This window comes from Poecilia reticulata, chromosome 1, assembly GCF_904066995.2.
Source record: "Poecilia reticulata chromosome 1, P_reticulata-male-v2, whole genome shotgun sequence".
Classification (NCBI taxonomy): Eukaryota; Metazoa; Chordata; class Actinopteri; order Cyprinodontiformes; family Poeciliidae; genus Poecilia; species Poecilia reticulata.
This window is the reverse complement of record NC_088830.1, coordinates 2,323,057-2,344,789: the sequence shown is the minus strand read 5'-3', so window position 1 is coordinate 2,344,789 and position 21,733 is coordinate 2,323,057. Positions and strand designations below refer to the sequence as shown.

Genomic DNA, 21,733 nt, shown 5'->3' with positions numbered 1-21,733 from the left:
GCTAATATTATTATTGAGGCTTAGAGAGTATTAGAGAGTATTATTGAGGCTTTTATTTTGAAATTTTGTAGTAAGTGTCATTTGAAATGTCAACACTAATGCCATGTGCAACAGTGGTTTGGTTAAACCAGTTATCTAATGGCCAAAAAAGTAATTCTATGATGTGATAATCTTCAAGGCTTTTATTTTTAAATTTTCTGTCAGCTTAATTTTAACTTGCCAAACTAATCCCATAGTGTTAAATCAGTTGTATAATGCTCAAAACACAAGTAGTTGTAAACAGTTAAATCCTCCTCTAGTAACATATAGTTCTGCCATGTTGTAGTTCTAACATGATCCTCAGCCCTCTGCTTAAGTGAGAATTGGCCACAGGTAGAACTACAGACATGGCGTGGCCTGCTCTGCTCTGTGTAATTAATCTCCTGCCAACTTCAACTGTCTCTGGCCTACAGGGTGAGAGCAATTTCTGTTTAGCTGACAGTTCCGCCATGTTGTAGTTCTGACATGTTGCTGTGGCCTCTCTTTTAACTGAGTCTTGCCCATAGATAGAACTACAGTTATGGCATCTTTGCAGTCCTGAGCAGCTCTGTATTCTGTTGCTATGGTAATTAATTAATCCCCTGCAGCTGTGACAGCCAAAATGTGGGAAAATCCTCTTCAAAAAAGCCAGTTTTCTAACAAAAAAAGCACTTCGAACAACTCCTTCCCGTTCAGGAACCGTGACACGTCTTCGAAAACCGTTTGAAGCGTATGAGAAGGTTATTTGTCTTCTCCGATATTCCCGCGTTTCATATCTCTACCTGGCTCACAGTATTAACAGCGATGAGAGATAGATGATGTGCGCTCAGGTCTAACATTTTTCAGAAATATATGGAAAAACATAGGTCTGAGCGAGAGTTTATTCTGTCGCGCCACATCGGTCGAAAGCACCTGGAGAGAAAACTGAAAGACCTAGGGACATTTTGAAAACATTTTACCGAAGCAGGCATTTGCCTAAAAGTCCTGACCGACTTTTAGGCAAATCGGGCAATATTTATGGGCGTGAGGGCGAGTTAGAAATTATTTTGGGGTCAGAAATCTGCTTTCTCCCACACTCTAGTGGAGCGGCACTCACACTCTAACTTTTCGAAAAATCGAAAACTTTATGTCGCTTGGAGGCAAGTTGTGGCGAATCCGTAATTATCGACGTACCGTCTTCACTTTAGATAAGATGACGGGCGTATCTACAAGCTGAAGTTTGAATTGCATTTCTATGTGAATTTGTGATGACAGTGATTGCTCAAAAATAGGGTATTTTTAGGATCTCGCTCCATTGAAATGAATGGGGTTTTTGGGGGTCTTTTTACCCAATTTGTGTTGCCGTGGTAACTCCGAATCCCACCAGAAATAATAGACCCCCACCCCCGTGATCGAGCTGCAATTTTTGATACCACATTTGTGGGGGTGCACGCAGCGGTACGAGCTGCATTAAGAGCCGCATATGGAGGCAGTGAATGGAGGTTGGGTTACTGTCTAAGCTAGAACTTCAAATTATTGATTATTTCTTTGTCAAGCTAATATTGCTAATCTCCTCTCATGATAAAGTCCTATCTATCTATCTATCTATCTATCTATCTATCTATCTATCTATCTATCTATCTATCTATCTATCTATCTATCTATCTATCTATCTATCTATCTATCTATCTATCTATCTATCTATCTATTGTTGAGGAAAAATGACTATTTTTAGTGTTTAACACAGTTTAAACTTTTTAGAACAATTTCTTAATTTTGAACAGGTTTCTTTTAGTGATTTGAAACCAAATACTATTGCTGGGATCTCTATTGAAGATCTCTATTGAATAGAGATCTGCAGGAGAGTTTCTGCTCAGACCCCTGGGGTCTTATCATTAAAGACAGGAGGTCATAAATTAACATATGCAGGAAGGTGGAGGACAGTATCACTTGAATTACTGTGAGAAAGGGAACTTTGGTCGGTTTATGTAACTGACCAAAGTTAGATGTCAGATGTTCCAAAACTAACATCTGACATGGTGCAAAAACTGAATATATCATAAAATGTTTTAAATCACTAACATTTAATTTGTAAGACATTTTTCTTAGTTATTAATAACATGTTTTGACTGAAAATTGTATTATCTTGTTTAGAATTAATTTAGTCAATGATGAATGTATTTGAAATTTTATTTCTGACTACATTAGAATCAAATGAAAATGTTTTGTTTAGTATTAGAAAATACTTAGGTTTATGGTGAATGAATGTCTTAATTCTTATTTGAATATTATATTAGGTTAGAAACAGGAATTGTACTCCATTATTTTCTGTTGATATTATCTATTGCTTTTGTTTGATATCAGGACTAAACTTTGGAGATGCTGAGTGCAGAAGAACAAAATTGGGTTTTTGGAGATAACTTTTCATTGAATTAAAATACAGTATTAAAGGTTTGTTCCTGGCAGAGCGGGAGAGAGACCAGAATTTCACAGCTACCTGTGAGGTTCCTTCATCTGTTTCTCCTTGCCTAGATGGCTGTAGAGCCGCAGGAGGCCGGATAGTGTTAAGAAAATAAATTTAAAATGTTAGTTTTAAAATTTAACATGACTTGATTGAAATAGTCTAATATAGTTTTGAAATTTATAACATATTCTGGCCTATTGATCTTTATTTTACCTGTAGTTAAATCAGATGGTTTGTCAAGATCTCTGATCTGCCCTTTGTCTGGGAAACAATCAGTAGGAAGTTCTAGCTTTTCACACTGATCTATGAAAGCCATAAACCACCATGAATTCAGAGAGTCTGCTTCCACCTTATATAATAAGACTTTCTAAATTAAAAATGGACCAGAGATGCCTTCCAGTTGGTCAAGTAGAGATACGCCTTATTTGAATACATTAAAGAGGAAAACACACCTACAGGTATAAAAGTTTGTGCACAAGGGAAATAATTTAGAAAAAGCTGATTTTAGTTTACTTCTGCACCAGCTCTTTCTCCAAGGGCGTCCTTGATATATCTCTGTCTTCTTGTCTCAGGTAACAATGTTTGTATCTGTGTTTCTCCAGTTTCCTGTTTTATCTTATACTTTCTTCTGATTGGATTAAATTCTGTAATTCTGTGACGTCAACATGCATTGTTGTGATTCTGTCCTCACGTGCGGTCGCGAGAGAACCCAGGATCAACAGGAAGAACCAGAGCCAGAGTTTTTTTCCTAAATTTAATTATATAAATAATTCTTCCTTAACTCTATCTATCTATCTATCTATCTATCTATCTATCTATCTATCTATCTATCTATCTATCTATCTATCTATCTATCTATCTATCTATCTATCTATCTATCTATCTATCTATCTATCTATCTATCTATCTATCTATCTATCTATCTATCTATCGTCCGTCCGTCCGTCCGTCCGTCCGTTCGTCAGTGCCTTTGTTTTGTCTTTTTTGAGATCTCTGAATACATTCTAAATTATGAGAGCCACTTTCAACAGTTTTACTGCGTATACAGTTTGTTTTTAAGATATCTATCATAAATACTGTACTCATTCAGACATGCCCAGTCATGTTATTGAATTTATGAGTAGCAGAAACTGCTTTTATTATTTTTCTAGGAGAGCCAAATGAGGCCAGAGTTACGTAATTCTTAAGGGAGGCAGTAGACGGCTGGTGAGTGCAGTCGAATTCAAAGTACAAAAGAAAAAAAAAACCTGAGCTCAACAGACTTTGGATATGCTACATCCGTCATTTTGATTTTTCTCAACTGAAACATGGTTTCTTCTGATCTCATTTATCTCCATATTTGTTTTGTAAGTATTTTTTATGATCAAATAAGTTGTGCTCACTCCGTATAGGACTACTCTTCAAAATAAATGCATCAAAATGTTGTTATTGCCATGAAAATAAGTTACACTTGCTGTACTGCATCCAAGTATAGCCACACTAGAGTGTTTGAGAAGTTGGTAATGTCATAAATCTAACTTGATGTAACTTCACATCTATACAAAAAAACACAGATATGAAAACATATTCCAAACAGTCTTTATTAAACAATGACAAAGTCAAGATAATAAAGCTGCATGAGTCACTCACAAGACTTGTGGGTAGGCATGTTTAAACAGAAATCCTGAACTGAGGGATAAATAAAATATTTCTAAACCAAACTGTGTATTGCCAAAAGTATTTACTCCCCCATCCAAATTGTAGGAATCAGGAGTTCAAATCACTTCCAGGGCCACAGGTGTATACAATTAAGCACCTAGGCATGCAGACTGTTTTTACATTTGTGAAAGAATGGGTCGCTCTCAGGATCTCAGTGAATTCCATTACATTTCAGTATCTGGGCTTGGCCCCTTAGTTCCAGTGAAAGGAACTCTGAATGGTTCAGCATACCAAGACATTTTAGACAATTCCATTCTCCCAGCTTTGTGGGAACAGTTTGGAGTTGGCCCATTCGTCTTCCAAGATGAACACCTCTCTAATGTGCCTGACGCTATCAAATATGAGCATTTTCCCATTTAAGTTACGCAAACAAACTACAGTCAAGTTGAAGGCCGACAGTTCCTGACAGTTTGTGCACCTGTCTGGGTGGCTGAAGTCAGACGATCTTGGAGGTGAACATGTTGGATGTGGAGGTCCTGGGCTGGTGTGGATACATGTGGTCTGCAATTGTGTGGCCAGTTGGATGTACTACCAAATTCTCTGGAATGCCTTTGGAGAGGACTGTGTGAACTGGTGGTAGAGGAATCCATCCATCCATCCATTTTCTTTACACCCTTGTCCTTTAGTGGGGTCGGGGGGGCTGCTGGTGCCTATCTCCAGCTAACATTCTGGGCGAGAGGCAGGATCACCCTGGACAGGTCGCCAGTCTGTCGCAGGGCAACACAGAGACACACAGAACAAACAACCATGCACACACACACACACCTAGGGGCAATTTGGAGAGGCCAATTAACCTGACAGTCATGTTTTTGGACGGTGGGAGGAAACCGGAGTACCTGGAGAAAACCCACATATGCACAGGGAGAACATGCAAACTCCATGCAGAAAGACCGGGGCCGGGAATTGAACCCAGAACCTTCTTGCTGCAAGGCAAAAGCTCTACCAGCTGCGCCACTGTGCAGCCCGGTGGTAGAGGAATGAACATTAAATTCACTAACAACAGCTCTGGGTGACATCCCTGCAGTCAGTTTGCCAATTGCAACATCTGTGTGCTGTGTGATAAAGCAGCATATTTCAGAGTGGTATTTTACTGTGATCAATCTAAAGTACACCTGTACACTGTTTATTGGCAACACAGTTTAAAAATATTTTATCTCTCAGTTCAGTATGAAGAAAAAGGGGCTTACAACACTATAGGCTTCACTGAAAAATTCAGTTATAGGAAAGGAATGTAAACTTCACCAAATAAACGTTACAGTTTGATTTAGATATACTTTATAAGCTAGAAAAATCACTAAAAATCAACTCAATGTTCCATGCCTGGAACATTTGACTCCACTCAACAATATGCATCATTACATATAAAAAAACAGGGACAGGCACTAAAGCTCATTCATTTAATCTTCTTTGCGTACTCTAAGAAGCACTATACAAGTTGGATTATAAGCGCTGTGCAAGATGTATCATTATACAAAAAATTAATTTGTGAGAAAGAAAAATAAGATTCACAAAATAAACATCACAATTTGAATTAGATTTAATTCTTCAGCTGGAAGATTAGGAGCGAGGGATCAGCTTCAGTTGGATGGGTCTTTTGGGTGCTAGCAAACCCTGGACATCCATCTCAAATGGGATCTGGTAGGAAATTCAATGTGCAGAAAGAAAATTGTGTGAACTAAATAAACAATGCAAAGAACAGCGTGGCCTATTCATTCAAACATTGTAATTAAAAAGAAAAGAAAAAAGCTACACTTGTTTAGAGAAACCTTATGATCAAAGAATAAGAGACAATGAAATGAGGATCAGCATGAATATCTGTGCAAGGCTCAGTGTTAGAGTCTTCAAACTTTGGATAGACAAATTATGGATAAATGTCATATTGTTATGTAACACTAAAAACTTACCCATAAGCTTCCTCACACAGCCTGAAAGTTAACTGAAAGTTATGCAGTTAACCAGTAAACTCACCTCAGTCTCTTTACACACAGAGAAGCTGTACCGCTGCAGGATCTCCACCACTGCCAGTTTCATCACCACCAGAGCAAATCTCATCCCAATGCAGTTCCTTGGCCCTAACCCAAAAGGCATGTATGTGTATGGATCAATGTCCTCCTGGTTTTTCTTGCTGAATCTGTTGCGAAAAATACCATATACACATACATATATAATCAATATACACATAAATATATAATCAAATGTATTAACAGCAGACTTCTGCAGATGATAAACAGCAATGTGCATTTTTCTCCCTTATTTAGTGGTAGTCGTTCATTCCTTCTGTACCTCTCAGGTTTGAATTTCTCTGGTTCTGGCCATATCTCAGGGTCCCGGTGCAGAGGCCATGTGGGGACCAGGACAACCATGTCTTTTGGAATCACAAGGCCATTTATCTCTACAGATGCTTTGGCCACTCGCTCCAAACGTGGGGCAATGGGGAACAACCGGAGAGATTCATTGATGACGCTGTCCAAGTAGTCCATCTCCATCAGAGGCTGATACTGAACAGGAGCCTACACAAACACAAGCACGGCTATTTACCAGATCATACTACTGTTCTACAGGCCAGTCTGAACAGGTTAGGATATCAATCCAAAGTTAAATCATACCAAACAAATCTATTTAAAAATGGGCAACTTTTAGTTTTAAATCAGCATTTTGTTTGTTATGTGGCTGATGAGCTTAACCTTTTTTGAGGTACCAAACCCACCAGTTTCATATGCGCATTCACTGAACCCTTTTGTAGCGATAAATAAAATATGATTTTTTTTCCCTCCAAATTCAAGACATAGGGGTGACCCAACTCTAGTTGGTAACCCAACTAGAGTCTAGTTGGGTCACCCCAAGATCACCAAGTCTTCTTAAAAGGTAGAGTCTCTGAGAACAGTTCTTCAAAATATAGTCAGTGTTTTCTGCAAAGTTGAGCTGACTGTCCAGGAACGACCCAAGGTATTGATTGAAAGAGGAACTCTTTCAATCAGAGCTCCTCCGCAGCTCTGATTGGCTAAACAATGTAATGTGATCCTCTGCAGCAAGTGATGGCATAGCGGGGAGCGTCATCACAACTTTACACAAGTGTGTCTTTACCTCTGCGGCAGAGGCTCCGCCGAACCCCTGAGACCGACTTATCGAACCCATGGGGTTCGATCAAACCCAGGTTAAGAACCACTGTTTTAGACGCCTCCACTCTTTTTGGTGCCTCTACTTTACTTTAGAAATGCCAATTAGACTTGACCCTGACAAGACCTCTGACCTAAAAAGTGTCTCTAAAGATAATCTGTGAAAAGATTGATATCTTCCACCTCCTCCCAAAGCTACTACTGCCATATGAAGAAATGCACCGCTCCTGACCAAAAACAACCAATCAGAGCAAGGAGTGCCATTGCGTTGTCATTCATTCTTGCTATGTTAGGGAAGCATTTCATCGTTCCAGCAATACCATTTATCCACTGCCATCGGTAGCCATGCTAACTAGCCCAATCATTCACAATAGCTGCAAAGAGCAAGGAGGGGAGTTGGAGGATTGGTGGGGTTTGAGCAGCGCCACACAGAGGGTGTGGCGCTGCAACCAATAAGCGCCTCCTGGCACTTATTGGTTGTTTGTTGTTGGAACTGTGAGAATGGGGAGAAAGCAAAGGAGTATGATGTTTTACACAGATTACCTGTCTCATCCCATACTGTCACGACATAAAGCCAATTTCAACAAATATGAAAAAAAAATTATACAAATTTAATAACTTATGTTTAAAGACCTAAATGCTTTACATATTCTATATTTTGGCATACTGTACCTTGTTGGGGAAGGTGGAATCGATCTCCTCCTGGAGCTTTCTCATGATCTCTGGGTTCGTAGCCAGGTTGTAAGCCAAGAAAGTGAGAGAACTGCTGCTTGTTTCATAACCAGCAAAAATGAAAATCATGGATTGGGAAAGGATCTCATGGTCACTTAATCCTGCAGAAAAATACAGCATGGTTCACAAATAGTAAGATGTGTAGCTGTGTGTATACGTATACTGTGTGTAATATTGTGAGTGTTTGAAGTACGTCTCACTTTTGTCCTTTTGCAACCCATTGTTCTTTTGGGAATCAATCATTAGTTGGAGAAAATCTACTCGACTCTGCAAGTAAATGAGAGCAGATCAGATCCCATTTCTAAACCTGCTGATACAAAGATACTGAAATGCTGAAAAAAACCATCGTATCTGACTGTACCTTCTGCTGGCTGGTCTCACGGTTGGACTTAATCTTTTCCAGAGAAGAATAAAAGAAGTCGGTGACAGATTTGGGGAAAAAAGAAAATTCAAACTTTTCAAGTATGGGGCCGAGGAAGGGGAAGAAAGCTGAAATGAAAGTAACAACAATTATATTACAATTGGACAAGGAAGGTCAGGAACTTATTTGTCTGTTACAACATTACCAGACCGAAATTGAACAAACTTGTATTCTTTATTAAACTTAAACCTGAAAGAATAAAAGATGCTCTTGTTTACTAAAGACACAGATTATATTTGTCTTTATATTATATTTGATTATATTTGTCTATACAATTAGTAATAATAAAAAAAAGTCAGAATTATTTATTAATACGAATAACTAAACCATGAGCTTATAAGCTGGTGAAAAACATCCAGTTTCCATGTCTTCTCATTGAGGAATGAGTTGGACTGTTATTGGAACACCTGTCATTAACCTTGTGTTTGTTTTTTCTTTATATTTTACCGACAGCAAGGAAGAGGGGGTTTAAAAAGTCAAACTTCAGCATCTTCTTGATATTTGTCACAAATGGGTCTGAAGGGTTGTTCAGTGAATCAATGTCTACACTGAAGGCCGTGCTGGTTACGACGTCCATGCTGTACGATCCAAAGAATCTATAAGCAAACACAAATATGTTTCAAATGCATTGGTAGAGGTGAATTTAAGCATATGCTTTAACAATTTTATAAAAAGTCCTACTCCTTCAGTTCTAATGCTTCTCCTTTGTCTGCCTTTTTCTTCATGCTGCGGATCAGGTTAGCAGAATGACTCTTCATGATTTCAAACATCTAATGCACACATAGAGACGAAAAAACATTACCACACACACACAAATGAAAAATGGAAAATGTTTTGGTTTAAAAATAAAGTTCAAAATATAGTTGACTAAATCCTGATAACTTGAGCATATACGCTTGCTCCAAAGTTACATCAAGATGCAATTTGCTGCAAAGTCAAAGACTCAACAGTCTGTTGGGCTTTTTCTGAAAACTTTCAACCATTTGGCATAATAAACAAAACTTGATTACGTAGTTTTGTAACCAGGATCAAACTAAATGTATGTGATTGAATTTCAATCTGTTTATGGGATTGGATTACATTGACTGTAAATATATTAGCAAATCACCCAGAATCCCAAGTCCTCTCTTATGGTTTACTTTCTCCAGTTGTTCTACTAGTTTTCCTGTCTAGGAAATGAGATTGCTTTGAAAAAAAGAGATGACTTTTGTGTTTGTTTTTGGTTGTCATTTCCTGACATATGTAGATAAACAACTTGCTTTCTTTTAGTGTGTCATGCAATTCTAAAACCAAAAGAAAAGAAGAATTACTAATTCAAAAAGGTTTAGACATTCTGCTTACTAAATAAATCTATGATATCAAAACAATATTCTCCGTTAATGTTAGTCTATAGAATTTATCAGAGTTGTAGTACTAATGGGATGTTTCTTTCTCCACAGAACACACTCAACTTTTTTGTGTCTTTAGGATGTGAACAAAAGGTGAATTTATTTCAAAGTTCTTTATTCATTTTTACCAGCAGTGCCAATATACACTGCTCAAAAAAATAAAGGGAACACTTTAACATTTAAGTGAACACTGAAGTGTTCCCTTTATTTTTTTGAGCAGTATATAATAAACAATAATTTGACAGCATGTCAAATTGCTGTAAAAGTTGAAAGATATAGAGAAGGTGGAGAAGCTCACCTCCTTCAGTCTCCCAGAAGTGAAAGAAGGAGATAGGACACTGCGGATCCTTTTCCATTGATCATCTTCAGCAATGGATACAGCATCATACAGGGGCCCATTCAGACGGAAATTCTAACATAATAAATCAGCAGCTGATGAGAACTAAATTAAATGTAAATCACCATGACTTCGTATGGAAAGGTAGCAGAAATTACATACTCTGCGGTTGGTGAAGAAAGAGTAGCATTCCTTAACCAGAATGGCCTTTATGATTTCAGGATCTGCAACACACAACACGGGCTGGCGGCCATCGAAAATACTGAAAGATTAGAATGAAACAAACAACTTAAGCTGAAACAAATCAATGGTTTTTGTGTCTGTTCTTCAATAACAGTTACAACGTAAAAACTCACCCCCATATTTTCCCATATTTCCTATAGCACTCTTGATCAAAGTTGAAGAACCCCTAATTACAAAAATAATGTTACATTAGAAATATAATATAATTTAGAGAACATCCATCCATCCATTTTCTTTCACCCTTGTCCCTCAGTGGGGTCGGGAGGGGTGCTGGTGCCCATCTCCAGCTAACGTTCCGGGCGAGAGGTGGGGTCACCCTGGACAGGTCGCCAGTCTGTCGCAGGGCAACACAGAGACACACAGGACAAACAACCATGCACACACACTCTCACACCTAGGGACAATTTAGAGAGGCCAATTAACCTGACAGTCATGTTTTTGGACTGTGGGAGGAAACCGGAGTACCCGGAGAAAACCCATGCATGCACAGGGAGAACATGGAGACTCCATGCAGAAAGACCCCAGGCCGGAAATCGAACCCAGAACCTTCTTGTTGCAAGGCAACAGCTCTACCAACTGCGTCACTGTGCAGCCCATTTAGAGAACACGTTTTATATAATTTTCAGCAGATTGAATTAATAAATAATGGGTCATCTTAAAGAATGTTGTTCAAATAAGCTAAATTACATTATTCTGATTCAATATGTTTTAAAAAATATATTTTATAAATTAGAGTTAAATTGAAATGCATATCTGTGATGGCAGGGGACGGCGGGGAGAGAGGGAGAGGGTGAAAAAGGGGGAGGGGGAGAGGAGAGGGGTGAGGAGGAGGAGAGAAGGCGGGGAGGGTTAGGTTTAGGTAAGAAGAAGGGTGAGGTTAAGGTAAGAATGAAGATTTGGTGAGGGGTTAGGAGGGGGGGAGAGATGGAAATTGGGGGAGAAGAGGGGAGGAGAAGAGTAATGGGGGAGAGAGAGGGGAGACAGGAATAGAATGATGAAGAAAGAGAGTGAGGGGGGGAATTTATAGGTGAGAAGGGAGAGAGTTTCTACTCTGTAAGGGGGGGAGTAGAAATATAGAGTGGAGAGAGATATGGAAAAGGGTGAGTGTAGGATTGAGTATTATTGTGGATATTCTGGTGTTCGTTCACTTCCGGTTGTTAAAAGAAGAGTGTTTTTCAAGGTTTAAATCCTGGTGGTAAGTAGGTTTTATAATAATGTTCTGTTCCAAAAATCTATGAATAGTATTAAAAAGTAAATATAAAATGTTAAAGTTATGGAAGATGCCTGTATGTTATTTATGTAAATCAACATGTAAGTTATATTAAAAATCCATAAGTTTATCAATATGAAACTGTAAAAGTTATAGGAAGTATCATTTAAAACTCTAGTTGGATTTATGTGTTAGATAAAAAGTTCCCTGTCGTTTTAGCAGTTTAAAGAGCAGCACCAGTGTTCCCAGATGTGTTGTGCCGTGGGGGGTGTCCAGTGTATTCTGTCCTCTGTTGTGTGAAATTTTGTCTGTTGGATTGGTGGGATGACGTGGTGGTGCAGTTTTTGGGACACTTCTGTGATTGTCTCATTGGTCTTTCTGAGGTTTTGTTTTTGTGTGAAGAGGAGTCTTCCTGAGAAGTTTAGAAGTGGTGTGTAGATGTCTGCGTGTGGAAAGGTATCTTGTGCTGTGTTTAGGAGAACGGTAAATAGATTGCGTATTGTGTTTTGGTCCCCGTAGCCCTTGTTGTTTATTCCAAAGGAGAGGAGGACTTTTCTGGTTTTGTTGCAAGTTCTGGTTTTCTTAAAGATGTGGTTAGCATGTTTGAATTGTGCTCCTGGGTAGCAGTCGATTTGGATGTTTGGATTGATGGGTCTGGGTAATCTTCTGAGGTAAGAGTCAGGATTATTGTAGGTTTGCTGGGGTTTAAGTGCCATTTCTCCATTTTGTTGCCCTGGTGGGTGTGAGTGGTGATCAAGGGTTTGGGGATTGTTGCTATGGGTTTGAGTGAGGTTTTGAGGATGTCTGGGAGGGTCAGTTGGTTGGAGGGGGCTGGTTCCTGTGAGTTGTGGATCAGGTTTGTTTTTGTGGTGTTATGTGAGTTTTGTGGGTGCAAGCGGGGCTCGGGGTCCCCTTGAGTTGAGCTAACTGTCTCTGTTTCTTTCTGTGTGTTAGGTGTGTGCATGCGTGGTGTGTGAGTCCTTTGTGTTTGTTCCCTTCCTTTGTGTTGGGTCTGATCCTGTTGTGTTTGCGGCGGTTTGTTGGTTGTTGGAGTTGGTTTGATGCGTGCTTCTGTAATTGTTTTCCTGGCTGTGGCTAAGGTGATTTGTTTAATTCCTCTTATATTTTTCTGTGCTTTTCTGGTTGCTCCATTAAGAATCCATTGTAATTGTTTTTTTGGTGCTTTTTGGAGTTCAGTGAGTAGTACTACTATTTCTTCCTCTGTTTGTTTCTGATTTGTTTGTTTTTTTTGGTGTTCTACTAGGAAGATTTTGAAGGCTATTTCAATCCAATCAGTGAGGGTTTTTTGTTTGTCTGGCACGTTTTGTTTCTTTTCTATGGAAGTTGTTGAAGTTAAATTAAAATCTTAGTTTAATTGTTTCTTATTAATAGTTTTTTTTATCTAAGAATTGGGGCTTAAGGTTCAAGAAATTAGTAAATTTGTTTCTATAAAAAAATCTCTTTCTTTCAAAAAATAATGTGGATTAAAGTTAGGGGATTAAGTTCTGTTATTTATCGAGGGAAATTTTTATCTGTGTTAGGATTCAGATTTGGGTTTGTTTGTTTAAAGATGTTTTTGGTTCTCAAAACAGGTTAAAGTTATGAGTATTAAGTTTACTTATTTGTTAAGCTAAGTTTTTGTTTTTATCTGAGGTTTACAATTTAAGAGTGGGCTTTTTAAAATTAATTATAATAGGGTGGTTTTGTTTTTTGGATCTAAAAAAGGTTTAAAGTTTAAGAGTTAAGTTTTATTCTATTCTTCAGGGATGTTTTCAGTTTTAACGGTTTGAGGTTTATCAGTTAAGTTTTAGTTGTTATATTAATATTTTGGACCTGAAAGCAGTTAAGGTTTCTGAGTTGTTTTTAAACCTTTTCTTTCTGAAATAAGTTTTTTTGGGGGGTTTGAGGGTTACTTTTTCTTCCAATAAGTTTTTGTGTATGAAAAAGGTTTTAAGTTTGGGCCTTGAGTGTTATTGTTTATAGAAGGAGGTTTGGATAATTCAAAATAAAATCGTATTTAAGAAATGTATGTGCGAGAATTAAATGTATTTCTATATTTATGTTTATATAAAAAATATTTACTCATACCTTTAGTTAGACAGTAGATCAGAAAAGTCCAGATAGATGATATTCCTGAAAATCTGAACCAAAACCAAATCTCTGTTGCACAAACCAACTAACAGGATCTTCTGTAGTTTAGCCCAAAGACCCTAAAATACCTTATTAGACTTTTAAACTGAATTGTGAGTTGATAGTTTTCACATCTTGAAATTTCAAGCAGTTTAGAAAAGTCAGGTGTGGCTCTACAACATAATCAAGAGACTCATCTCTAGTTGCAAAGCGAAAATAGAAACAGCTTAACTTTTGTCTTAATAAATTGCATTAGTGTGGTTTTAAACACAAAGGATTAAAATGGATGTCTAAAGATGTCTAAATGTGTCAGAAACGTTTGTTAGGATTGTTAGGGATAAATTTGGATCATATCAAGCAGATTAATGTTTGATTTTTAAAGTGTTTGTTTTTTCTATATTAGAACAGGACATGTAGGTTTAACAGCTTTCAACTTGTTTCCTTTGGCTAAATAAGGGAAATGACTGACCTTTATTATCCATAAAAAGTAATTGGACAATGATTGTAGAACAGGTTCATACTCTCATTACTGCCAATACAAATACAGCATTTTACCCAAGCGTGAAACAGTAATGAGCAATAAGGACATGTAGTTGAGAATCTTTAAAGGTTCACAAAGTGTGCAAATCTTGTACATTTAAATCAGCATTTATCCTTTTAGATTTTCAAAAAATAAATAAATAAAACAAAAATTACAAAGGCTGCATAGACTTCTGAAGAAGATCCAAGAAATGTAATATATTTGATTAAAATGTTAACATGATCTACTTTTCATACTACAGGTGCGGTTTAAAAAGTGTTATACATACCCTTCGATAATGCAGCATTGTTCCAAAAAATGGGACAGGTTTAGGACCAGAGATACCTAATTTCTTGAAAGTTCCATAAGGCCAGTAGGCGTACCTGTGGATAAATAAGCCTGAAAAATTATGTGTGAAGTAAAAACAAAAGCAGTAAATTCTGAGCGGAAGAGAATAGAACAAATGTCAGTTTCAGACATTCATGTGGAAGAAATAAAAAGATCAACACTCATTCATTAACACTCACACAAGGAGGAGCGTGACAAAGGCAACCAGCAGAGTCCATGTCTCCGTGGAGAAGTACAAGAAGTAACCCATCTGTCCTCTCAGTGGAAGTATCTGGCTCTGTGATGCCAAATGTCACCACCTGTACCTTTTATCTCCTGCTGCACGGATCTGTTACGCAAGGTGAAGTGTGTGAAAGTTAAACCAATGTTAGCGAGGTGTGTCAAAGGAATATTGTCAAGATAATATTACTAATCTTCTCTAATGATGACGTCTTATCCATTATAGATCTCAGGCTTGAATGATTACTGCTCCATTGGAGAATGTCTACTACTTTAAAATTGCATTACAATACATAATATTATTTATTTTGTTGTATCTTTTTTGAGATCTCTGAATACAATCTAAATTGAGAGCCACTTTCAACAGTTTTACTACGTCAGTAAAACTGTTGAAAGTGGCTCAGTTCTCAGTTCTTAATGCCATTTTTCCTCAGTTTGTTTTTAAGATATCTATCATAAATACTGTACTCATTCAGACATGCCCAGTCATGTTATTGGATTTATGAGTGGCAGAAACTGCTTTTATTGTTTTATAGGAGAGCCAAATGAGGCCAGAGGGTGACCAGTTACGTAATTCTTAAGGGAGGGAGTACACGGCTGGTGAGTGCAGTCGAATTCAAAGTACAAAAAAAAAAACCTGAGCTCAACAGACTTTAGTTATGCTACATCAGTTATGGACTTTTTTCCTTTCATCTCCTCTGAAACATGGTTTCTTCTGATCTCATTTATCTCCATATTTGTTTTGTAAGTATTTTTTGTGATCAAATATAAATTGTGCTCACTCTGAATATGAATACTCTTCAAAATAAATGCATCAAAATGTTGTTATTGCCATGAAAATAAGTTACACTTGCTGTGCTGCATCCTGTCCAGGTATGGCCACTGGACATATGGAGTGTTTGAGAAGTTGGGGGTCAGGGGACCAAAGCCACTCATGTATTGGGGGACAGTTGGGAGGCACAACCAGGTAATTAGATAGTATGACAGGAATAAATAAGGGGTGTTTTATGTTTTCACCATGCACATTTATGTATGATAATAAATAGAAAATACTAAAAAGATGTTTCATTTTTCAGGTGTACTACTTGGATGACTATGAATGTGCTAAAAAGTATGGAAGAATATGGGGGTGGGTCCAAACTTTTTTTTTTTGTAATTTACAACCAGTAGTTGCATCTACTTTAATTTTGTCTCTGTATTTCCTAAACTTTAATATTTGGGAAGTCAGAAATCTTAATGGTTTTATGCCAAACTGCCCAGCAGCTAAAGATATGTGTAATGTGTGTTATTGTTCAGCTTGTATGAGCTCAGGAGGCCCATGCTGGCTGTGATGGATCCTGAAATGCTGAAAATCATCCTTGTTAAAGAGTGCTTCACATACTTTACCAACCGAAGAGTAAGGACACATAAGATAAACAGCGAAAGGAACCAGTGTTTGAAATCCCGCCTCTCTTCTCTAATAATAAGAGCAGTTTCAGTTTCTTTTGCTCTTATAGCTTTTCATTAAGCCTAAAATCACAAATAAACCTGCTATATTTTTGTTAGAACTTCCGCCTGAATGGGGACCTCTACGACGCAGTGAACGTTGCTGAAGATGATCAGTGGAGGCGAATTCGTAACCAAGTTACTCCTTCATTCACCTCTGGGCATATAAAAGAGGTAGGACAGTTCAGGTCAGAGATTTACATAAGCTCATTAAATTGATGTCATATTTGGACTCTCAGTTATGGAATAAACACTAAACTAATATTTGATCAAACATCCCATTGCCAGATGAAGCTTGCAATGAGACGCGTCCATGCTTTTTGAAGCCAACAAACATGGACTTTGGGCTTTCTGGCCTCTCTTCTTGTTGGAAATAACACATGCAAGTTCCTCAAACTATCCCCCACATTTAAAAAACAAAACAAAACTTCAGGATGATGAGGAACAATCCAATAACCACCCAGACTCAAGCCTGTCATAAACTGAAAACAATAGGGACTCTAGTCCATAAAGTGAGTTTTACTGTGTAAAAAAGGCAGTAAACCTTTCCCTAGTAGCAGGGAAAGAAGCAACACGGTTTATTGTTCGGGAACTTCAATGTACAACCACTGCTGATTGGTGGAGAATAGCAAACTGCTTGATTGAAAGCAAATGTGCAGATTAATGCAGGGACAGAAAGGATTTGCTTTCTAAAAAAATTACAAAATACATGACACAAAAACTATTTTTTGTACATTTATCACATCAGCTGAAAAACATACAAATTACAATCTGTTGGCTTCCCCATGACTATTAGATATTGATGTCTAAAATATTTATTTATAATCCTGTCCATGTATGAATTATAAAAAAAAATAACTTTAATTTCTTTGGTGTTTTATCAGTGCACCCAAAAAAGAACAGCAAATGTTCAAATCATAAATACAAATATAAATATTTGTGTGACATTCATGTCCATAATGAGTGGAAACATAAGCATCTGGTTGGAAGTGTACGCACACAAATATCTTCACTCGCTGTATGAATATTCTCTTTTCTTCTTCCTTTAGATGTTCAACATAATGCAGCATCATTCCCACAAGATGGCTGCTGGCTTGCAATCTAAGGTGGACAACAATGAAGTTATTACCATAAAAGAGTAAGTAACCCAGAGCATATTATATGACAGAAAAGTTTCTTCTCTGGTTTAGTGAACAATAAATAGTTGTTTTTATTAAGAACTAGCAATTTAGCCTACAACACAGGAGAACAACTGCAGCAGTGGCTGCTTCCCCTGCTGGACATGATTTGTGGCCATCATTGCAAATTGGATGGTTTGCTGTAAAGATAACTGAGACAAAACAGATAACTGGAATTTACCAATTTTCAACAACCAAAATATTTGAAAGTACAACAAATAAGACAATAATGATGCATTTAATCATTAGATTATGTCAGACACACTTTTTGGACATGGCTATAAGCCTTTAATTTAGATATTAGGCTTTTACATTAATGATCTATTTATTGATGATTTTCTGGTTATCATTTCTGTCATATTTACATTACCTTTCCATTTTTTTGCATTATATTTTGTATTTGAGGTACCAAACTGCATGCGATCTCCTAGTGCTGAACACATTTACATACAGGCTGGAAACCTGAACCATGTGGCTGTATCTGGTGTGTATTCTAGCATTTTTGGACCCTACAGCATGGATGTGATGGTGAGCTGTGTATTTAGTGTGGACCTGGACTCAATCAACGAGCCTTCAAATCCCTTCATTACGCATGCTTCGAAGCTTTTTAGATTTCCTGTGCCTCTTTTCTTGTTTCAAGGTATTGCTGTTTGATTTCACCTTTTTGTCCATTAAAACTGCATTATCCAGCATTAAAACCGTGTGCTTCCTATGCTCCTCAGGGTTTTTTCCTTTCTTTCTTCCTCTGCTGAAGTTTCTTGGAGTTTCACTATTCCCCAAGTCCTCTACTGCTTTCTTTAGAACAGTTGTGGAGAAAATAAGAGCAGAACGGAATGCGAGCTCAAGAAAGGTTTGCCAAAAATACACTAGTGCTACACAGTCCTGAATGTTCACAAATGTACCTGTAAATCCTATAAAGTGAATATATTGTGCTTTGAAATCCTTCCTTTTCACATGTAAATTACTCACTTATGGTGTACATGAAGTAGAACTGCAATGCTTTGATCCTCATTATTGTAGTTCCACAGACTTTAACCAGACACTGTGAAGAGCCTCTGGTGCAGGGGGACGATATAAGGAATACACACTAGAACCGAACGTGTTGACTTATTTACTTTGCAACTTCTGCATAATTCAACTTGGAATACAAAATCACTGTGATAAAAAATGACAGATTCACAAAACTGATAAGCCAGAAGTCATGACTGTGTTTAGCAGTTCTACAGCAAATGTAGTGAAGTCATAGCCACAAAAATGTTATAGGCAATAGAGGAAAATTAAAAGACTGAAAGACATAAGCTAAAAAGAATATAAAGATATCTACGCAGCACTGGAGAGAATAAATTTAAATTTTTTTGCACTCCTATGCACTTACAGTACTGAAAAAATTTCTTTAAGGACTGAAAAACTGCATTTTGTCTGATATGTCCATTTAAAAACTATGTTCAGTCAAAGCTACAGTAACATAAAATTATGTTTTTCTACTTTCTGATCCATTTTTAGAATGTGGCCGATATCCTTCAGTATTTTATCAACTATCAAACAAAAAACCTCACCAAAGTAATGCAGAATCAAGGTAATTATAAAAGGATTTAACTATACTCTTAGATACAAACTTGATTCTTACACGATATCATCACCAGTGTTAATGTGCCTTTAACTGATTCCCCTCTCATCCGTTCCAATAGGTCTTAATGATCATGAGATTCTTTCCCAAGTCACAATGCTCATCTTTGCTGGGTATGAAACTAGTGCCACCACTCTTACTTTCTTAGCGTACACATTGGCAAGGAATCCTGAAGTCATGAAACATCTGCAGCAGGAAATAGACTCAACTTTTCCAGAGAAGGTACAACCAACATTTCTGGCAAACCATCAAAGATTACAATGCATAAACATAACACACAAAAAAATACTATGTTTTAATTCCTCAGGGTCCCATCTGCTATGAAAGTCTGATACAGATGGGGTATCTCAGCAGTGTGGTCGATGAGTGTTTGAGGTAACGTGTTTGATTTTTGTGTTTCGTAAAGAATTTAAGGTAAAAAGCTCTGTGTTTTTGCAGACTCTACCCCCCAGCTGCACGTCTGGAGAGAATGGCTAAAGGAACTGTGAAGATCAAAGGAATCACAATCCCCAAGGACATGATTGTTATGATTCCAGTTTATGCTCTGCACCGTGACCCAGAGTTGTGGCCAAATCCAGAGGAGTTCAAACCTGAGCGGTGAGCTGACCAGTGCTGAGATTTACACTTTAAACTCTTACTGAGTACTTTCAGTAAAATGTTAGACCTTGTTGCAGTGGTGTATAATAACTCCTAGGAATTGACTTGATGGTGATTAAAATCTTTTGTTTTTTTGCCTGTCAAACCTTATCTTGGATTTTTCTTTTTCAAAATTCAACAATCACTAAATTACATTTCTTGAATTAGTCCAGTTTGTATCATCGATTGTGTGTTGCTTGTTTAACAAGCTGAATTAGACCAAAATTTTCAAGTATATTGACAGCGTGTAATCTTTGAAATCTCCCACAATTATTTAACAGTCAGAATCAATGCATATACTGTAAGAGATATAAAATAAAAGTCAATACAGAAGTTTTTCAAAGTGATCTCATTGTTTACCTTGTCCTGTGTTAGAGGCCTGGCGTTAACAGCGATGAAAAGATTAGCAGTGAGTAGTAATTTCCCGGCTTGATTAAAAGTGACTCTATGCTGGTGGAAAAGATAATAAAGCTCCCAGTAAATATTGTAATGAAAATAATAATGTCCTTGTGACAATTTGCTAGAAGGCAAGCATCTGCACCTGCAATTTAAAACCTGCACTCTTTTAAGTTCTCTATAATTTACTGATAAGGCACTGGGACTTTTAGTAAATATCACTATAGGCCCAGTGTGTATTAATTTAGAGTTTAATTGCTTAAAAAATAAAAACAAACAAAGCAAATTTCACAAATTCTCAAGGATCACTTTGACAATTTGTGAAATTTGTTTAGGAAAATAACTATAAACACACAACCATACTTTGAGTTTTTATCATTGTCGACCGACATTCGACTGTCAGTTGTCAGTTTCTTTGATTTATTCAATTGCCCTCATTGTACATGGTCTAATGAGTGCAATGGGTTTGCACATTCCTACTGATAAAATGATAAAACACACAGCCAAGCAGTTAAAAGTGTCATACTACTTTATGAATCATTCTCTTTTTGTGCTGTTTTTTAAGATTTAGTAAGGAGAACAAACAGAGCATCAACCCGTACACTTACCTGCCGTTTGGGATCGGACCACGGAACTGTCTGGGGATGCGATTTGCTCTGGTAATGATCAAACTGGCCTTGGTGAAAGTTTTGCAGAACTACAGCTTCCTGGTCTGTGACGAGACTGAGGTATTATTACAAAAATCGTTTTCTTTCAAACATATACAGTAAGAAATGTCAAAGCACATACTGCAGAAAATAGAAAAGAACCTACTTGACTTTTCTTTATTTCCCAAGATCCCTCTGAGGATGCACCCTGAGGGCCTGATGGGACCTCTGCAGCCAATCAAACTAAAGCTACAGAAACGCTCCCTCAACTCAGCAGACGTGGACGACTGATGACTGACTGTACATCGCTCAAGGCTAAGCCTATGCATGCAGTTGTTGGTAGCAGTTTGATTTGATAAAGAGCATTTAATACTAATTTTTGTTTATGTTATTGAACAGCAATATTTCAGTTCAATATTTTGGAACATTGTCTTTAGAAAAACATTTATCAAAGTATGAACTTAGTAAAGAGAAAGTTAAGATATTAAGATAATTTCTCCAAAAATATTCTTAAGAATTATATTGAAATACGATTGATGAAAGAGCACAATTTTTTACTATATTATTTCCAAACTGTTACTTTTTACAAAATATTTTGTCCACATAAAGTAAATCTTTGTCCATTTTTAACTCCTCATAAGCAATACTGACAACACATTATGAAAAAAGAATCCCAGATGTCATGTACGACAGCTGCAGAGACATGCCTTCCAGAAAGTACATATTTCATCTATTTGCTAAATGTAAGATCGTTTATCTGCAAAAATCTTCAACCACGCTGTTTTACAAACCAAATTTAAAACACTTTTAGTGCCTAACAGAACCATTTTCTCCACCATTACTTTAAATAATTCTAATAATGGGATGAATTGCAGTCTTCCTAGTAGGAAGTCATTTTCCTGGTGATCCAAAAGTGGGAAATGGTTGACATGAATGTGGAA

At 37.2% G+C, this 21,733-nt stretch overlaps 2 protein-coding genes across 3 annotated transcripts; one reads left to right on the top strand and one right to left on the bottom strand.

The window, feature by feature from the left end:
• Nucleotides 1-4,017: 4,017 nt before the first annotated feature.
• On the bottom strand, nt 4,018-14,891 carry LOC103461424 (cytochrome P450 3A30). Its single transcript, XM_081608152.1, has 13 exons — nt 14,784-14,891; nt 14,546-14,639; nt 10,510-10,562; nt 10,316-10,415; nt 10,115-10,228; nt 9,110-9,198; nt 8,876-9,024; nt 8,369-8,496; nt 8,208-8,274; nt 7,948-8,108; nt 6,443-6,669; nt 6,128-6,290; nt 4,018-5,794 (listed from the first exon to the last, which is right to left on the bottom strand). The coding sequence occupies exons 1-13, from the start codon at nt 14,852-14,854 to the stop codon at nt 5,717-5,719; spliced, it is 1,494 nt and encodes a 497-aa protein (XP_081464278.1). The 5' UTR covers nt 14,855-14,891; the 3' UTR covers nt 4,018-5,716.
• A 354-nt stretch (nt 14,892-15,245) lies between these two features.
• LOC103462326 (cytochrome P450 3A30-like) lies at nt 15,246-21,168 on the top strand. 2 transcript variants are annotated; one of them, XM_081608102.1, is made up of 14 exons: nt 15,246-15,567; nt 15,697-15,790; nt 15,900-15,952; nt 16,120-16,219; nt 16,369-16,482; nt 17,358-17,446; nt 17,984-18,126; nt 18,209-18,336; nt 18,990-19,062; nt 19,175-19,335; nt 19,421-19,488; nt 19,552-19,710; nt 20,717-20,873; nt 20,982-21,168. In XM_081608102.1, exons 1-14 carry the CDS (start codon nt 15,497-15,499, stop codon nt 21,081-21,083), a joined length of 1,512 nt encoding a protein of 503 aa, XP_081464228.1. In that variant the 5' UTR covers nt 15,246-15,496; the 3' UTR covers nt 21,084-21,168. The 2 variants fall into 2 exon arrangements, with proteins under 2 accessions (XP_081464228.1, XP_008403244.2); XM_008405022.3 differs by having other exon boundaries at nt 15,399-15,567; nt 20,711-20,873.
• The last annotated feature ends 565 nt before the right edge of the window (nt 21,169-21,733 follow it).